This window comes from Rousettus aegyptiacus, unplaced genomic scaffold, assembly GCF_014176215.1.
Source record: "Rousettus aegyptiacus isolate mRouAeg1 unplaced genomic scaffold, mRouAeg1.p scaffold_m13_p_3, whole genome shotgun sequence".
In the NCBI taxonomy this organism is placed as follows: domain Eukaryota; kingdom Metazoa; phylum Chordata; class Mammalia; order Chiroptera; family Pteropodidae; genus Rousettus; species Rousettus aegyptiacus.
In genome coordinates this window covers 85,694,936-85,714,441 of record NW_023416306.1, presented here as the reverse complement: position 1 = coordinate 85,714,441, position 19,506 = coordinate 85,694,936, and the positions used below count along the sequence as shown (strand labels likewise).

The 19,506-nt window shown below is 48.7% G+C and overlaps 1 protein-coding gene across 10 annotated transcripts in view; it reads right to left on the bottom strand.

Annotated features, from left to right (window-relative positions):
* Positions 1–19,506, bottom strand: part of TLE3 (TLE family member 3, transcriptional corepressor) — a 47,515-nt gene that overhangs the window by 13,782 nt on the left and 14,227 nt on the right. For 5 of the 10 annotated variants that reach the window (XM_016126910.2, XM_016126912.2, XM_016126911.2 and 2 more), the window contains 4 exons: positions 12,451–12,513; positions 10,780–10,884; positions 2,373–2,577; positions 978–994 (listed from right to left, as the gene is read on the bottom strand). In XM_016126910.2, coding sequence (XP_015982396.1) covers positions 978–994; positions 2,373–2,577; positions 10,780–10,884; positions 12,451–12,513 — 390 coding nt within the window. The remainder of the gene's footprint in view (positions 1–977; positions 995–2,372; positions 2,578–10,779; positions 10,885–12,450; positions 12,514–19,506) is intronic. The other 5 variants (XM_016126914.2, XM_016126915.2, XM_016126916.2 and 2 more) reach the window with 2 other exon arrangements.

Sequence of the window (19,506 nt, the reverse complement as noted above, 5' to 3'; positions counted from 1 at the left end):
GCTGTGAGGCAACCATTCTAGCCCTCCTCCTATCGAGGCGAACTACCTGTCCAAAAAACGCTACCGTTTGAGGATCAACATCAAAGCCATCAACATGGATTTTCAGTTTCAGTTGTTCCTTTCTTGTGTACCCAGCCACACCTGGGCCCAAACGTGGACCTAGATTTCTGAGCACGTAGGCAAGTCGAGAGGGGAGCATTGCTGCTAATGGGAGATAGGGCTGGGAAGGGAAGGTGGGTCGGGATAGACGAGCTGAAGCTGCTGTCTGGATGGTTAGTTAGCTGCCTGACCTTCCAAGTCCTACTTAACACAAGGTAATAACCAAAGCCATCCTAACAGATTAGATGGCCCCAGATACAAGGACGGTGATGAGGAATAAAATAGCTCTGCTAATCGCTGGAGGATTTTTTTTTATCCAGACTCCACTGCGCTGATTCAGAAGGCTTATTCACTTGAAACAGAACCTCTGAGCCTCAGTGTGATCACAAAGATTTACAACAAATCTCAGAGCTGGCAGACACACAGGCAGTCTGGCCTTAATGCTTGCTTGTTAGCACTTTCTTAAACCGAGTCAAAGCACAGAACAGGAAGAAACCTCAGGCATATGGAGGAAATGAGGAGGGTGCAGGATCAGGTAAGGGGGAAGCACCCTCGCCCAGCATGTGAGACCCCTGGGTTCAGCCCAGAGACTCCACAGAGGCCCTATAAGGACCCAGTGCTGGCCAGCTGACCACTCCAGTTAATCACCTCTCCTATCAAAAGGAGTTACAGCTCACTTAGCCCAAGCTCTTCATTTGACAAATGACAGACCTAAAGCCTTGAGAGATGAAGGCTTCCCCAATTGAAGGTCACTCAACAGGTGACAACAACTCCTATTTCATGATAACACCCCCGCCCCACCAAAAAACCACATGGTCCCCTCTCCTCTTAATGCCCTAATAAACACACTCCAGGGGCTCCAGAGTGCCAACACTTACCGCACTGGATTCTCTCTCTTCGGGAAATGAAGACCAGGACAGGAGGAGGGTCAGGCCCCCAAGACAAAAAGAGAAAAAAGAAAAAAAAAAAAAAAAGATCAGTCTCATCCTTCTGGCTTTTATGCTTTGCCAGTTCACAGGTTTTCAAACGGGCAGCAGACCTGGCTTCACTGCGAGTCAGCCAAGGCAGGGCACTCAGTGACATTTCTCAGTTTGAAAAAGTAACTTCCCCATTTCCAATGCTTCCCCTGGCTACCAGCCCTGGGTAGGGCGGCCTGTGGCCTGGCTCTCTTAGACATGCGAAGAAGGGTACCAAGACTCCTGGTCAGCAGTTTTTAAGCCACAAGCTTGGGAAGGATCATGCAATGCAAAATATACACAGAGTCTTGTTTAAAATAAAAATATGTGGGAGTGGTACATGTTGTTTAATTAACACCATTCTTTATTTCTTTGCTAAGAAGCCCTTGAACGCTGAAGCCACTGATTCTTTGCCTAGCCAGGCACTAGCGTCCTGAACCTCCTCCTGCCTGCTGTGAGGCCATCTTCCTCTGCAGAGAGGACCATCCCACTTGCAGGGACAGCAATTTAAATCTCTGGTTCCCACAACCTGCTACCACTCTGTGGCCCTGACCGAGGCAGGATGGCGATACTCAAGGCCCCTAGTGCCCAAGAACGTGGTGCCCACGGGGCTCAGAAGGTGCTGGCCATGTGCTCTAGTAAATTTCTAAGGGCAAATCAAATCACACTGTATACCTTAAATTTACATGATATTATATGTCAACTATATCTCAATAAAAGCTGGGGGAAAAAATACCTAAAGGTAGACCACATAGGTGGCAGTTTTGAAAAGGGTCTGCCAGGAAGCCAGGCCCTTCCCTTTCCCAACTGAACTGAGCCCTACTGATGGTCTGCTCGGTGCAGCTTCCTGGGTCTTCACAGTAAGGGCTGGGGGAAGAACAGGGGCAAGTTCTCATTCCAAATCTTTCCGATCACCTCCCTGCAGCAGTGTGATTGCCAGCTCGACTTATAGACAGTCAGCTAACAAGTCTTTACGGAAGCTCTGACTGTGTAACTTTCCCAAGGCACCTGCGCTGGTGAGACGCGTATGCTAAGTTAAACACCTAAAAATGTGGCCCCTGTCCTCGAAGGACTAATGATCTTGATGAGGACAAAACAAAGCGGTAAATAGGATATAAGAGGACAGTACAAAAACATCAGAGATTAGAGGGGAGGCATGGGGGATGAGGCTCTAGTTTCCTTGTACCAGGAATTCCAAATCGTTTGCTAACTCCTGATCGTAGGGTGACAGACAGCATTTTCTGGGTCCACCTATACAGGACCCTTGCCTCCAACCCAGCCCTGCCCTTTTCCCCCAGTCCCAGCTCCAGGCCGCACCTCTGTGGTCCAGCTCATGGTGGTTCTTCTCGTCCTTCACTGTCAGGTGGGCCTGGCTGCCCAGGGCACCAAGCGCCAGCAGCCCCGAGCTGCTCCCCGTCACTGGGGGGATCCCTGGAGGCTGGAGGCCTGATGGGTGGGGTGGCAACTGGACCGGGGGGCCGTGCGTGGCGTGGGAGAGGTGCTGCGCCTGGAGCTGCTGTTGCTGCAATGAAGTCGGTGGTGAGCACGGCTGAGCGGGAGAGGGCAGGGGAGGCCACAGGCCATCCCTCCTGCTCCTTCATGTGGCAGCAAGGGGAACACCCCTCAAACCTTTGTTCCCAGCTCAATCCACATGCTATCTTGCTGAAGGAAGTCTGTTAATGGACCGCAATTTAGAGACAAGATTTATGTCTTCAAACGTTCCACCCATCCCCCCCACCCAATCCAGGATAGAATTTCTTCATGTATGTTTAAAAGCCCAAGATAAATAAAGCATGCATTTAAAAACCACACAGTCATTAGGGCTCCCTTCTCAGTGGAGGGGATCCATTTCTCAGTTCCTAGCAGTCCACATTTGCTTATGCTTACATGCCTTCATCATTAGCAGCCGGTATCCCCCACCCAGAGCCCATATCCTAGGGAAGGCTCCCAAATGCCAAGAAACTGCAGAGTGGAGGCTTTGGAACCAGACAGAGCAGGATTCAAACCCCCACTCTGGTAGTAGTCCCCAACCTTTTTGGCACCAGAGATCGGTGCTTCTAAGAGAATCTAATGCCTGATGATCTGAGGTGGAGCTGAGGCGGTGATGCTAGCACTGGGGAGAGGCTGCAAATACAGATGAAGCTTCACTCACCAGCTCAATGCTCACCTCCTATTGTGCGGCCCAGTTCCTAATGGGCCACATACCAATACCAGTCCAAGGCTCGGGTGTTGGGGATCCCTGCATTAAGTGATCTCGTAACAGTAACTAATATTTACCAGTGGGCTTACAGTAGCCTTCCTCTCTGTTCTAAAATCTTGACCAGACCATGCTCAATTTTGTCTTTAATACCAATGATAACAGTCCTCAATGAAGGATTCTGCTCCCCTGCTCCAGATGCCATACCCCGTCCAAGCACTGGCCTCAGGGTCCTCCCTTACCCACACCCAAGGGATTGGTTTGGGCAGTCCTCGGTTTCTCTTCAGCACCACAACTAAATGCCCTTTATATCATTCCTAAGATTGTGCCAAATACTTCATAGGGATATCAAAACATTTCACAGGAGTGGTTGGGACCTTGGATATGCTAATATCCACTTGTGCACATATCTTTCTTCTCAATCAGCACAAGAGAAGGGAATGACACGAATGAATACCTGGGCACTTTCTGAATATTATTTATGACCCTTGCAACCACCTGGTGAAGGAAAGGTTGTGATCACTTGGGGGGGATGGAGGAGCAGCCAGTAACTAGCCAAGTCCCATCATTAGTAAGTGGGATCTGGACTCAAATCTGTGCACCTCATCTATAGAATGTTCTTAAGGAGACCTCCAATGCAAAAAGACCCCCAATGCATGGGCTGGGGTGGGGGTGGGAACAACAGAGAGCAATAGTCTGACAAGCTTGCCCGTCAATGTGAACTGTGACTTTCTGGACACTGCTGACAGATGGCAGAACACAGTGAAGGCCCACAGTTCTGGTTGAAGGTGATGCTTCAAAAGCTAGTAAGTGTTTGAGGTCAGGGGTTAGAGACTCTGCTCTCCCCCAGCCCATGCCAACATGGCCCATCTCAAAGTAAATGGCAACTGCAGCCCCCACTGCACTCCTGGATCAGAGGGCTCACTTCCTAGCTCTGAGTTAAAGGCTGGGACTTGCGGTCAAACTTAGGATGTCTATTGCCAAACAGTTTACAGAAGCAGCTGGTGGACTAGTCCCAGTGCAGCCTGACCCCAGAGCTACCCACACAGATGCTCACGCAGGAACAAGGACCAGCGGCCCCATTGCCAGAGTCACGAGAGCCCAGTGTAGAGACCCAACCCAAACCACCCAACCAGATTCAGGCTTTTCTGAGAAGGGAGATTACAGCTGAGCTAGTCCATCTTTCCTTTCTAAAAAAAAACGTAATTTTTATATCTTATTACAAAAATAACACACGCTCACTGTCAAAAAATATTAAAGAGGAGAGATTAAAAATTTCTTCTAAAACATTACGCTTCAATCCCACTCCCTAGAAGATCCCACTGTCCATCTGCCTAGATTTTCCTTTCTGGAAATCTATGAATTCTAAATGTATACAAATGGGCTCCTGTTAAACTTACTGCTATAAAACTGGATTTTAATTTGGGTGTTTTGAACAAGTCAACGTGTCCTTTTTAATGGCTACGTTGTATTCCTCGGTGTGGCTGAGCCAGCCAACTCTATGTACATATCCAGTTTCACAATGAGTCTCCATCGGAGGGCCCTTGGCTTTAGACCAGTTGCTGGTAGGTCCTTTAATTTTGCCAGTGTTAACTATTTGGTAAAGTCTCAGAGAGCAAGAATGGGTGTATTTAACCCGCTCTTTACAGTGTATGGCCAATAAGATCACTGGTGGGAGAAGAGAAAGAGGAAGGGAGGATGGCTTCATAGAAGTAGCTTTGCTGCCTAGGAACAAAACTAACTCCTCCGTTAACAATTCTGTTTCTAGAGAAAGAGAAGGTGTGTACCTATGGAAAGACTCACTTGACTAATCCCACACACACTGATTCTTACCTTACCAGCTAATGTTGGCCCTCTGACCCTGCCTTCTAGGCTCACCCTTCCCCAATTCAAATGCCACCTCTTCTGGAAGCCTCCCATTATCCTGGTCAGAACAGATTTCTCCCTTCTAAGAGTTCTAACAGCTCGGACTCTGGAACCAGACAGACGACGGTGGACATCGACATCTCCTGTATCAGCTGAGGTCTTAGATGAGTCAGCAGACCTGCCTGGGCCTCAGTTTCCTCATCTGCAAAATGGGGATCAGAATGCAACCCATCTCTTTGGGTTGTGCAAAGATCACGTTACTACATGTAGAGGCAAAGTAGATGCTGAATTAACATTAGCAAAAACTATGGCTACACTGCAAATATAACTATTTCTTTCATCCTCATCCAGTGCTCGGCAAATCGTGACTTCTAGTAAGACAGGGACCTTGTTTTACCCATCCCAGCACCTCGAATGGTGACCAACATGTTTGCTCAGGGCACTTTTGCTGGGTCAAGTGAAAATGTTGGAAAAGATATACACGGAGAGGTTGGAAAGTGAGTCAGAAGAGTGGCTCTGTCCAAGTGCCATCTGCTCAGATCCATGCCCCCTCTCTAAGGCCCACTTAGATACAGATGAAAGTAACTGGGATGAGGAACACCAGGGGGCTTCCTGCTTCCCCCAAATGTGAAGCAGTGAACCAGCATCGGAAACCTGGAAAACAGCAGCCTTCAAACTTGTTGCGCTTCCAAGACTAGGAGGGTGGCTTCTGTCATAGCCTGTCAAGGAGGAGTTTGCAGCAGAAGAAAGGAGACTTTCGTGTACTTCTCATCTTTGAGTATAAGAGAATCTCCTGCAGAGCCAGGAAATCCCCAAGGCCTCCTCTGGGTGGTCTGAAGGCACAGGCAGGAGTGGCCCAGGAAGCTCCAAGAAGCAGAGATACAAGAGCCGGCCTTGTCCGCTGGGGCAGGGACAGACGCCAGGGCTGACTGGGCAGGGGTCTGCTAACAACAGACAGTGAAACAAAGTTTTCTCCTCAGTAGGGTCAGGTGGAGTCAGCTGGCAATAATCCACCTGCGACACATACCTAACTTTAGAGGACAACGTGCTCAAATACAGTGACATCTGAGTGTGGGAGGGTGACTATGTTTTCGACTGGGGAAAAACGAAATCAAGTCTACAGTACAAAGAGGGGCCTAGGCAGACTGCCTCCAGTTTCTATTATTCCTTCCAATATCAGGACTTCTCCATCCATAATCCCAAAGGAAGTCAACCATCTTCCCTTCACCTCCAACCCCAAAACAGGAGCTAGGAGTCTGGACTCAAGCCCACCCATGAGTGCTCTTTTCCTTCCTTTAACATTTCATGCCAGAACACAAGCATGTTCAAGATCATGTCCTGTGGGGAATTTGTGTATCCCCATCCTCCACACACAGGCCAAGTGCCTGCACCCTGGGCTCAAGAAGGTATGGCCACTTACAGGCGAGGCTGACAGGAAGACCCTGCTTGCAGAGTATGTGTAATTAGATTGTGCACATCATGCTCTTTGCCTTTGCGAGCAGATTTAATGCTTCACTTCTCAGGTTCACGATTTGGGTTAAACTTAGTGAAGTTGTCTAAGCATTTCCAGAGCCAAGACCCACCAAGGATGCCCACCAAAGGAAGCACAGAGTCCTCGCTGCATAAAATGTACACTGCCTGCACTCCGAGGAGAGGGAGAGCAGCCCCGGGCCTCTGCTCGTGCCTTCTGCTTCTCATGGCTGGTGAGCTCTCAGCGCCACAGTGAATCGAGCTCTAATGCTATATAATAGCCTTTAGAGATCACAATCACTTTTCTGATCCCTAGTTCAGAGATGGAGTCAGGCTCAGGTAGGCTAAGGGACTCTGGTAAGCCAACAGCAACCAGAGCCAGAATTCAAACCCAGCATTACTCCTCTCCACCACAGCTGCCTGGCTGAAAAATAAAAACAAATGCACTCTTAACGCACACTCTCTCCTCTATCCTTCTCCCTCACGTAAAATTTAATCAACTGAATCCAGCTCATCAACTTCCTGGAGTGAATGCAAGAACTTAGGTATGGCTTCAAAATACTCTGCAGTTTGTGACAAGACAGATACAATCTTCCTATTCCTCCTCCTCAACCCCTGCTTAGAAAAAAAAAAAATCAAGTCAATACTTTATAACAGCATTCCACTAATAATTTCCATGGGAATGAAACCAAATTGTCAATGCGCAAGCAGAGTGAGAGTCCCTCCGCCCGCGAAATCCAATGACCTGAAGCTACCATGGAGCAATGTAAAAAAGGGCTTGGAAATGAGTGACATGATGTCTGTCAGCTCACAGGGCCTCTAATGTGCCTGGCAATGCCTTCTGCAAGGGATAAGATTTGCCCACTGATACTCAGGAATCTTGATCCTCTAAAGATCCCCCAATAATCTGGATCCAAGAATAAAGGGCATGCAACAGTATGCGGTCTGCAGTAGCTAGGTCCTACCAGGCCCCAGCTAGCAGAGAGATCTATGGGCCTGTCTTCCTTAGATGGACACTTGAATTCCCTGTGGCCCCACAGAAGAGTGAGTAGGGCTGGGCCAGCAAGCTTGGGCTCCCTCCTTCTGCCCCTCTGTCTCCTCTTCTCTCACGCTAACCTGACATTGAACCCTGGCCTTTCTTACCAGGAGGGGAGGCCCTGGAAATACCTTAATCCATGTAGTAAGTGTGCCACCGCTAGCTACAGGAATGCCCACGTCAGACACCTCTAACTTATCTTTCCTCTCTCTCTCTCAGCTAAGCCGAGACATGGCTGCAGAATCCTTCAACTCCGCACCCAAGAGAGTCCAAAACGACTGACTAAAGCAGGCACATCATATGAAACCTGCCTAGCCCTTCTCCATCTTTTCACAAATGAGGAAACAGAGGTCTGGAGGAATGGAGCAACTTGCTCAAACCCTCCTAACTCCCAGACCAAGGGGCTGGGCTACTTCTCCTTCCCGGAAGGGCCAATCTAACAGCATTGTGGGGGTGACCACCAGTTGCTACTAAAAGCCTCCTGGGCCCTTCTCTTCACTGCTCTTTACTGCTGAAGACAAGACTCTTGCCCTTTTGCCACCAGCCCGAGGCCCTCCTGGCCCTCTGCCATCCTCCTCTGCTTCACTTTCCGGAGTCAGCTCAGCTGCAAGCTCGCTCTCCCTTCTCCTCGCTGGGGAGATGAGCCGCCTCCTCGCTGGAGTGCAGTCAAGCCTGGATCCCAGTGCAGCATGCCTCAGCTGTCCGTAATTCCTGCCTTGTGAGGCTCTGTCAGGCGCAGCGATTAGATGGCTGCCTGCTTAATGACAGGGCGACGGCTGCATTCACTCAGAGCTGGAGAAGCAATTACCTTGAAAATGGGGGTCACAGGCCCCACTCGTTGGCTTTAATTGAATTCCAATATCTGCCTCGGGCTGCCTTGACCTAACTTGTAGCTTCCTAAATACTACTTAAAGGAAGTGGAGCTAATCCAAGCAGCGCGTCTTCCCCAATTTCACTCTTTTCTTAGAACTTAAAAAATTTTTCATAAGAAGATTTTAATTCTGAAGAGGGAGACAGAAAGGGAGAGAGGACCCCACTGTGGCACTGCCGGGAGGGGAGGGCTTGTCCTGGAAAAAGAGATAGAACGAACAAGCTGGAAGAGGAGACGATCCAGAGGACAGAACTGCCAATGCACCTCCCACCCCTGCGGCCCCCTTCTACCACTGCCAGCAGAGCCACTGAACCAGGAAATAAATGGTCCCCGAGGCAGGGGACACAGGCCCCACATCATGGCTAGAACGGCACGTGGCCATCCACAAGAGTTCCCCTCTTCGTAAAACGAGAGCATGCTGGATAGAGCAGTGGTTCTCCATCAGAGGCCATTTTGCCCTCCACACTTGGCAACGTCTGGAGACACTGTTGGGTATCAACTGTGTGTGCAGGTTGCTACCGGCATCCAGTGGGTAGAGGCCAGGGCTGCTACTGCAACACCCTACAATGTATACAGGATGGTCCCTGCCTCCCAAAAAGCACCTGGCCCCAAATTTCCCTAGTGTGGAGGTTGAAGCACACTGGGCTAGATGATCCCAAGGAGACTTCAAACTTTACAATATTATGATTTCCCCCTGAGGGTGCTGCCTCCTAGCTCAATGGCTAAAAATGCTGACCACTTGCTCACCATCTCCCTTCCAGAGCCCCCTCTGATCCTCCCGCACAGCAGGTGAGGGTCTGCTTCTCCCAAAATGTGGCCAGGGTCAGCCTACCACTTCATGCTCTCCCCTAGCAGCATTTACCAGCCGCCATGGGGCTTAGACCAGGACAGAACCATGTAACCATCACGGACCCCAACGGTATGACAGAGGGTCAGGATCTACCAACAGAACTCTTGTCACTCCGACCTACTCCGACCCAAGCCTGTCAGCATTCCTGGCCCAGAGCGTTGAGCTGGTCCACTCCCTCCTTTTATAGATGCAGAAATGCAAAAGGACAAGACAGGCCTGCCCAAGGTTTCACGGGGAGATTCATAACTAGAGCATAGGTCTCCAGGTTTCTACCCTAGAATGAACAGCCAAGAATCATCATCTAGCCTACAGTTCCACCTTGAAATAATGACCTCACATGAAAAAAAAAAAAAAAAAGAGGAATAAAGACTAATCAGGACCCCAGAATGTTAGGGCTGAAAAGACCTCAGCCAATTAGTCTGCTGTTTCTAAGCCTGATGATCTTTCAGAATGAGCTGGAAAGCTCCAGAAAAACAGACTCCTAGTCCAACCCCCAGACCTACGGGAAAGAACTCTGGGGAAGTCTCCTGGAATCTATATTGTTCGAAAGCCCCCTTGGGGACCATGACCCAGCTGCCAACGGACAGGAAGCAGTGAGCTCACCCATCTCCTTCAATTTATCATTTTAGGAGAAAAGGTGAACAAGTGTAAGACCCTTGCTCAAAGTCACACCGAAAAGCAGTTTTTCCTCAGGTGCTTTTCTTAAACATCCTTAGTTTCAACCAAAGTAGCAAACAAGAGAAAGATGCTATTTGAATCCAAGAGATGAACTGAAGATGTGAGCCAGGTAGGGGCACTAAAGGGAAGTGATCCACTTCCTCTTTTCACTGGGGGGTCCAAACTAGAAGTGAGCCTCGCAAAGCACTCTCGGATATCTTTTCCTGTTCCATCGACCTAGAAAGTCAGGAAGACCTGTCTAGATGTTCCAGCTGGAATTCACAAGGGCACATAAGGAATACTCAGCCAGGCAGCTCAGTGTATGGGACAGCAAGGCCCAAACCCAAATTCCACAGCACATTTTACATCAACAGTACAGCAGAGACAGTTCTGACCCCAGCTGACCAAAGAAGGGCAGACCTTTGCCAGGGAGGAGACACAGGGCAGACAGGCCCTGGGAGGCATGAGGACCCACATCAGTCAGCCTGGCCTTCAAGGTGATCTCAGAGCCCACTCTCCTCAACGGTGGTAGCACCAAAAGCTGGGGGGAGGATAGGGCTGATGAGTTTAGAGGTAGATTTGAGACATGTCTGGCACTCCTTTAATTTGGGGGTAGGAGGCAATTGGGGACCCAATGGGGAGAGAGCCCCAAATGGATACAAGCCCATGAAATGCTTGGGAAGCTAGAGCCCTGGGGTCGCCATTCTTTGAGGCCAGCTAAGGTCAGAGTCGATCTCTGGTTATGGTAAATGAGAGGAATAAAAGGGCTATACACACGGTGAGAGGCAGATTGGGGAGTCCACGTACCCCGATGATGGCGTTCAGCTCCGTCATGGTGACCTGCTTGGCACGTTCCACAGCCTGTGCCACCTGCTGCTGGTGCTGGAGGGAACAGGGCATGGGTTAGCTGTGGCCGCCTCCCGCACCACTAGGACAGGCAGTCAGCGAGTCCCAAAAGAAGGCAGAGGAGGCCCACTACACTGGCACCACACACAGGTGGGGATGGAGACAGGGCATTTTTACGTTCTTCTTTAAACACTTCCAATGGGCATGTATTACCTCTGTAATCAAAACTTCCTATAAATTGTTTCAAGTTAAAATATTAATGAGCCAAAAGATGGATATTAGTCAACTTTCTCCCTTTTACCGCATCTACAAAAAAAACTTCCTTCCGTGCTGGATATCAGATGACATTAGTGAATGATTATTAATGTTCTAAATGTAGTAACAGTATTACAGTCACGCAGGAGCCTGTCCACGTTTTTAGGAGATGCAGCTCGAGTGTGAGTGGTGAGCTGTCAGGATGTCTCCAGCTTACGAACGGTTCAGAAGAAAAGTATATGTATCTAAATATACTCAAATCTACACCTAAATAGAGAAAAAAACAAATAAAACGTATGTATAGGTAGAAAAAGAAAGGGAAGTGGCAAAGTGAACCCCAATGTAAACAATGGACTTTGGATGATGGCGTGTCCCTGTAGCTTTGTCAGCTACAACAGATGCACCACTCTGGCGGGGAACGCGATGAGAAACCTCTGTACTTTCCATGAGCAATTTTGCTGTGAGCCTAAAACAACTCTAAAAAAATTTTTTTTTTAAATTATTTTTTGGTGCATTCATTCACTTCAGCCCTGAGGTAGCACCGGCTTCATATGCAGCTCTCTCCTACTGGGCTGCGAGCTCTGAGGACACCACAATATTGTTTTCACGTGATTTCAATCATTTATTTAATGGTCATGACTCCGACTCAGGCCCAGGACTCCAGGAGAGAACTAAGACAGTCCCAGCCACTGAGGGGTGTGGAGGGCAAGGCCTCTCCAGCTGGAGTGAGCTGGAAACGGGCCTCTCAGGCGGCCCACCTGTCTGCCCTGCACCACGAAGTCTCCTTGAATTTGTTTCCCTCATACTGCCTACTACTAGCCCAGCCCCTGCGCCTCAGGTGGGGGTCCCTCAGAAAGTGCCTTAGAAGGTGATGTGATTGGCTGGTCACGCCTCTGGCAAGTACACTCTGTCCTGTGGGGTGGGGTCCCCTTTGGGCATTGGTTCCCCTCACAGGGTCTGGCCCTTGGTTTCTGTGCTCCTAGACATTTACAGGGGTAGAAGCTAGGGTACCGGGAAGCAGAGGCTGGGAATTCTGGGTTGGTTGGGGCAAAGGGAGGGGCAGCACAGAGGTACCTACTGCCCATTGCTACCCTGGTCACAGGCCAGAACCCTCCTTTCTGGTCTCAAGCAGTGGCAGAGAACCAGTTCTACTAGAAAAATGAGCAAACTATACCTCTGGTGTGGCTCCCTGTCCCTGAATCAGCTGCAGAAGGCTCTGTAAATCCCCAGCTTGTCAATTTCAACTTCAAGTAGGTATGAACAAACAGGCTGGGGCTCTGGTGAGACCTAGTCAGCCAGTAGGCTGCTTTGGAAAGAAAAGGAGAATGCAGTAAAAGAAGATCTTACCTCTTGTGAGAGGAAAGGCATGATCTGTGCTAAAATTGTGTTCAGTCTCTTCGCAATCTCTGTCTGCAAAAGAAAAGAGAACTCATGAAGCTCAGGCAAACAAAGGAAGTCTCCAAAACGTCAAACAAGGGCAAGTGCAAACTCCCCCAAGCCACATATTCTCATGCGGGCTCCATCTTTCCTCCCTCAGGCAGCCAGGAATCCCCGCAAAATCTGCAGCACCAAGAAACCTCTTCCAACTCACCCTTAACCAGGCTGCCTACATTTTGGGGAGCTCCAAACTCTTATCAGAGGTGGTCTACCTGTTTGGGTTAGAACATAGTTTGCCCCCTCTGCATGAGAGCCCCAATTAAAAATAAAGCGAAACAAAACAAGAACAACCCCTGCAGCGCACACCTATTCCGAGCGGGAGACTTATTAGAGACTTACTGTGGTGAGGAAGAGACTGCTACTCCCAGTAGCCCCAATGACAACAGCAAGGCAGGCTTTCAGACAAATTGGAAGGTGATGGGAAGCCCCAGGCAGCAGGGGCCAAAGGGTCTCCTGGGGCCAGCCTCATACAAGGTGATATGTAGCTTACAGGGTCTCCCGCACCCCCATTTTTCACTGCTGCCTCTCCTATATATGTGCTGCCCAGCCTGAAATCTCACTGTTAACAGATCGTTTAGGATAAAGCATTACCTTTCCTAAGAAGCTGCTCAGGAAGTAACTCTTTAGATCCCTAAGCCTTTAGATCACAGAGAGGCAGATCAATTCTCTGCCCCACTCCCTAACACTCCAGAAAAGATCACATTTAGAAAAACATCAACTGTTTGCGCCACTTATGCCCTCTGTGAACCTTAGATCAAGTGGTTAAAAGAGAGTGATACTAAATGGTTAACTAAGCCCAGACAGGAAGGCCTAGACCCACTATTAGACAAGCCTCAGAATTGCTTTTCTTATCTCATTCTAAATCCTGAAGCCGCCAGGACTGAGGTCCCAGAGCTGGCTTCAAAGCTCTCATCAGCACATGGCAATCTTTCAGAGACAAAACCATGACAACAGCCTTTAAAAATCTGTGATCATCTGCATGTCAAATGATTCTAGATGAGAAACCTTTGTGCATTTAAAAAACAATGCTGTCTGCTTACAAACAGACCCTGGACCTCAAGACCTCCAGAGAATTCCTGAGGCCAGCAACCCCACCTCCCTCCAACATAGGCACTAAGGAGGACTCCTCTGGTTTGTGGAGAGACAGGCAATCAACGAGGAATTGGGAAGGTTTTTCCAGCCACAGCAGCAGGCTCCAACACAGGAAGCCTGTCCACAGCATCGAGGATTCCTCGGTGGGGATCAGGAGCCACTGTCCTCTCCTGGAACACTCCGAGTTCTCAGGAACAGGCCAGGGCACTAAGGGTAAAACAGGTTTTTTTGTGAAGCACCACGCCTTGTATCCCAGAGCTGCTGAGTGTCAATAATGGTGCCCACTTCCAAACTGCCTGGGACGTGGAGGAGCATCACCCCTGTTGAGGTCCGCAGGACACACAATCACATCTGCACATTTGGGGTACACTCTAACAAGGACATCTACATCAGGGTTCCTCAGCTTCAGTTGACACTTGGGGTACTTGTTGTGTGGGGATGTTCTGTGCATTGTAGGGTTTTTAGCAGCACCCCTGGCCTCCACCCACCAGACGCCTGTCATTTATATTGCCAGGAACCTGAGAAGATTACTAAATAATTATTATAGAAATTATTACTCTAAGTAAGTGGAAAGAGTATACTTCAACTAGGGTTCTTTCTCATTTCTGTTCATGTTTTTCTTCTCCCAAATCGATTAATACGGGGAAGAAGAATAAAGTATAAAAGTCAGGGTTTATATGGCAGGAGTTCCAGAAACAATCAGCTAGTATACATCTCAATCCAAACCTGCACAGAGCAAAATGGACAGTCAACTGTAACATATTTATGTGCCCCACCCCCAAAATCAAAAGATATGTTAAAAACAAACAGAAATTAAATAAACCAGAGGCCACTGCTGAGGAAGCTCACTGGTCCAAGGCCTCTTACCTCAAATAACTAGCATAGCAATGCCTGGCACACAGTAGGTGCTGAATAAATGCTTAACCAGAAGAATCTTGCCAGTCCCTCTGCATTTATTTTTCAAGACTTTACAGTGCCAAGCGTGTCCCCCGGCCATGGATCTGGGCCTGCCCCAGTGTTGGCACCTGTGGGAGTGGCCATGGGGGATGGAATGTTGACATACAGCTGAAAGACAGGGTGGGCAGTAGCCAAGCCCTTCACCAACTGAATGAGGTGGTGCGGTCAACCACAAGTCGGTCAACCACAAGTCGACTTGGTGGGGCTCTGGCTGCGGGCCCCTCCCCATCGCCAGGAAGGCAGGCAGCAGGCTCTGAACCTTCCCGGAGGTCACTCTGGCCTACTCAGCAACTACAACCCTCCCAATCTCTGGGCTGGGTGGTTATGAAAGGGTTCCCAGCTGTTGCCTACTTCCTCTAGCAGATAGGTCAAGTGTCAAGGTCTTGGTAGTTACAGGAAAAAGTAGCTGACCTTCCCCTTCCCCACACATACCCTTTAAGCAAACATGCAGCCACAAGCTTCCCCTAGGTAGGATCTTCCCGCACGGCTTGGTCCGGAGCCCAGTATCCTCTCATTATGAGGAAAAGGGATCTGCCAGGATTTCATGTAGCCTTGTCCAGTTCAAGGCTTGGCATCCAGGCCACTAACTAACTGACCATGGAAGGGTCATTCAAAGCAAGTTCCCCCTCAACCACCCCCTTCACCCCTCTGAAAGCAGTTTTGCCTTCTTCATCTGTCTTCAACACCACAAATATCAACTAAGGGCCATGGGAACAGCCCCACACAGATATGGAATGTTCTGGAGGCATTCGGACTCTCTCCTGGAGCTTGAGCTCAATGAAGAGAGGCCTCGCCGTGTGGCAATTTAGGACTTTGGTACAGTACTAGACAGGGCTGTGCAGGGCTGAGGGGTGGGAGGAGGAGAGAGGATGGTCTTACATTTGGAGGGCTTTTATAAAAAAAGTTTCCTGTCCTTGGGTCTGAGGTTCTTTTCTTGGCGATGAGGTGTGTGTGTGGGGGGGGGGGGAGTTGGAAAAGTGTGCAAACTCCATCTCTCTCGGCTGTAACTGTGCCTTGCCCATCTCTACACAGGCCACCCAACCCTGAGAACAGGCTCGGTACACTCCGGTAAATCAAAGAATGAACAGGAAAACTGTTCACTAAGTGGTTTTTTTCATGTTTATCTTTTTGAGGGTGGTTATTGCAGGAGGGGAAGCTCCTGGAAATAGAAAGTTGGCGGGACAGAACCACTCTTACCAACAACAATGATAATAATGGCTAACATCCGCTGACCCAGCTGCTGTTCCAAGCATTTTATACATGTGAGCTGACAATAACCCTATAGGGAAGGTGCTTATTAAAATCTTCATTTTTCAGATGGGGAAACTGACGCTCAGCAATTAAGCAACTTCACTAAATGACTTCCTACCAAGAAGCCAAATTTCCACACTTTAAAGAGCTCACGGAACTATTTTTGAAAGAAAATCTACCGCTGGGGTTAATAATCGACAGCATTTGATTAGAACAGCTATTAAAATAGCACTTTATCCAACTCAAATAAGCTCTAAACATCAGTTCCAAGAAAAGAAGAAAAAAATCAAGATGTGTGATTTTAACAATCAGGACAGGTTGCAAACCACAAACTGGAACCAGATCATAGGCTGGAAAACTCCTTTTGGCAACGCAGAGCACTCCTTTATCAATACGGCAGCGGTGGCTCTGGGGCCGGCCTCCATCCTTCTCTCCATCTTAGACCTGCAAAACCACCGCCTTTGAACCAGAGAGGAGGGGTGCCCGGAGGCAGGAAGACTGCTTCCTTTGGAGAAAGGTGTTTGGGGAGCCTGACGCTGCCTTTGAAAGTTTCTTTTCAAGTGGGGTTCAAAGGAGGCGGCTTTGCTGGTGGAAAAACATCGTTGCTCAGAAGGAACTAATCTACTAGACACAGACAGAGAAGCACTTCAGAGAAACGTGCACCGAGATCCTGTGAAATTCAGAGTCTGCGCTCCCAACTGGGCGCTGGGAGTAACATCTGCCCTAGGTCTCTGTCGAGATTGTTAGGCAAATAAATGATGGGAAACAAGATAGTGGGGGGCAAGTGTAATTTCCCAAAGAGCAATCTGCTCAATGCGCGTTAGGAGCTCCCATTTGTATCATCATCTCCTCGTTAAAGCAGGACCTCTAAACATCTTGCTATAAACTGAGGGTACTTGAGCATTCTAAAAGTATACTTCTCTAACACGTTAGCATTCACTTTGCTGTGGCTTCCCATCCCCGGGCCTTTGACCCAGGATACTGAATGAAGGGAGATGAAATCTGGCATGTGGGCCTTACCTTAGCAACCTCTTGGCCCTGGCCTCAGCGCCCAGCCAGACATTAGCCTTTTTTGTTTTTAATTTATCTGACTGCTCATGGTACAGCTGACAGCCACTTCCACGAGATAGTCTCTCTTCACTATTTTGATTCTATACTGCCCAGGCGGCAGTATCTGTTGGCTCTTAAGAATACATGCTTTGTTTTAACCTCAGCAAAATAAAAACAAGAAGAGGGAGAAACTTGCCACTTTAAAGAGCATGTTATGACCCAGAGCCACGGACATGACCTGGCTTCTACCCCCAGCTCTGCCTCCACCTAGCTATGTAGCTTTGGGGAAATCACTTTCCTCTGCTGGGCTTCAATTTTGTTGTCTGCAAAATGGAGGGACAAAGTGGATAACTTGTAAGAACCAGGAACCACTACTTAAGAGTTTAGAATACTAAACATTCCTGAATTGCTCTGTGACATATTATTTCCTCCATAAAGTTCAGTAAAAATAGAGCATGGCATGAGTCTGAAGGATGAGGAGGGGAAAAGCAAGCCATCTTGAGACATGGATGGATGCTGGGCTAGGCTGGGCCTGGCTAGAGTTGGCTGGGGCTCAGTCCCCAGGACCAGTCTCTCCAGAGAACAAACCATTCAAATGTGTCCATCAGCCGAACTGCACACAACTGTCACAGAGCAGTGATAGCTGTACAGCCAAGCACTTCCTGTCTGGGTTTCTCTAATTCACAAGGAAAGACTGCTTGTGAGCTGGAGACAGTGAGGCAAGGGCTCCTCGAGACGCATCATTTAGTGGGAAATAACAGCAATTTCCATGTCTGTGAGATTGCCAGCTGATTTCACCTCCACAACAAAGACTTCTTCCTGGGACAATCAGGGCAGTGTGTTGGGAATCTGGAGACTCATTTGTGGCTATGTGTGAAAAAAATGAGATGAGGAAAAGATACCTGCCTATGTGAAGCATGAGTTACACTCCCAAGTCGTGTGGAAATGGTGGTTTTCAACTCAGCTCTTTGTCTGGCCTCAGGTTACTCCTCTTGAAGGATGTGTGTCTGGGGTAGGGACTCAGTACCCTCGGGGGTTCTTCAGTTTTAATCAGGTTTTCCCTGGTTTTCTGACTCAAGTCTTAGGGTGTTCAAAATGAGTCTGCTTCATCTTGAATCAAAATCACAGAGACATGGGGTGGGCTGGGGGGGCTGTGCAAAAGAAGGAGGTCCCAACGGCTGGGTGCCGCAATCACCCAGCAATCAAATATTAGAAGATTCCGGAACAATGTGCCTGGGCAACTTTAACTTAAATATCCCATTGCGTTTCCAAGGAAATTCTAAACTGATAGGCCCACGATGATTGGACTGACTACAAGACGACAATCCTTGCCAGGCAGTATCTCCTCGGGCCAAGCTGAAATAAAGCAAGCGGGTGTTTTATTGCCAGAGGGGAAGGAAATCCAGGGACAAGGAAGGGGAGACATACAGCAAAAGCCAGTATGGGGTTCTCAGGTCTCCCTCCATCTGAGATGCAGGCTTTAGAGGAAAGCAGCACCACAGTGTCTTTAAGAAGGGGGCAATAAATGATCCACTTAGTAGCCAAAGGAGATGATGACCCCTACTCCTGGAGGGTTTGGGGAGGTTTCTATCACAGATCACTCAACGATAGGTGAGCCTCCTTAAAGGCCCTTTTAGCACTGACATATTGATCAAATTATATATAACTACAACACCATTAAATATTTATGCTTCCGAAGAAGCCTCCTGAATTCTTTATGCTGGGAGGGCTTGATACAAGAAACGGCCCAGCCCTGGCGTGACCCTGAGGGTCTGTCTCCCATGGGAGGGAGTGGGACACTGGCTGGGGCTGGCCCGTGACAGACACTCTGTGCACAGCCTCCGGGACCTTCATACAGGATCAGGACGGCAGTGAGGCTACAACACTCTTACCCAGGCAGGGCAGAAGAAAGGGAAGGGAGTCATGGTGCTGAGTTAATAACATGACCCTTTCCATGTCTTCCCTGAAAAGAATTGTCTTCCCTTTCTCTCTCCGCCAGAAATCTGAGGTATTTTCTGTCAGGGGTCTACGGGGTACGGGAACTGGGAATGGTGAGGCTGAGTGAGGAAAGGTGGAGGTGAGGGAAGAGGGATAGAGAAAGATTCTAGGCCACTGACCCTGGAAAGAGCTGGCAATGCAAAATCTAGACACCTGCATTCCGGTCCCAGATATGTCTTGCTCTGCACTTTTAATTACATGAAGGAGGCAGATCTGGTTCCAACATAATCATCCCCAAAATGAATTAAGTGCTCTGTGCAAACTGAGTGTCCCATCCTCAGGAGCATTCAATGACAACCCAATGGAAACAAGGGGCTAGATGCCCATCCACGGGAGGCACCTGGGCCTAGATGTCAGCCAAGTCCCTCCCTGGCTGTAAGGCTCTAAGACTTTTTTCTGAGTCTCTCAGTTTCCATCTACCAGGCTTCCTGTTAACAAGATCCAGTAATCTTTAAATATTTGTTCACTTTAATTTCTAGGTTCCCAAACACATTAAACTCTGCTTGCCTCCCACCCCCACTCCAGGAGATCACCCTCAAAGAGCATGCTTGTGTAGACAGAACAGAGAAAGCCTTTTCAGATTATACCTTCCCCCGACATTGCCCATTCATCCCAGCC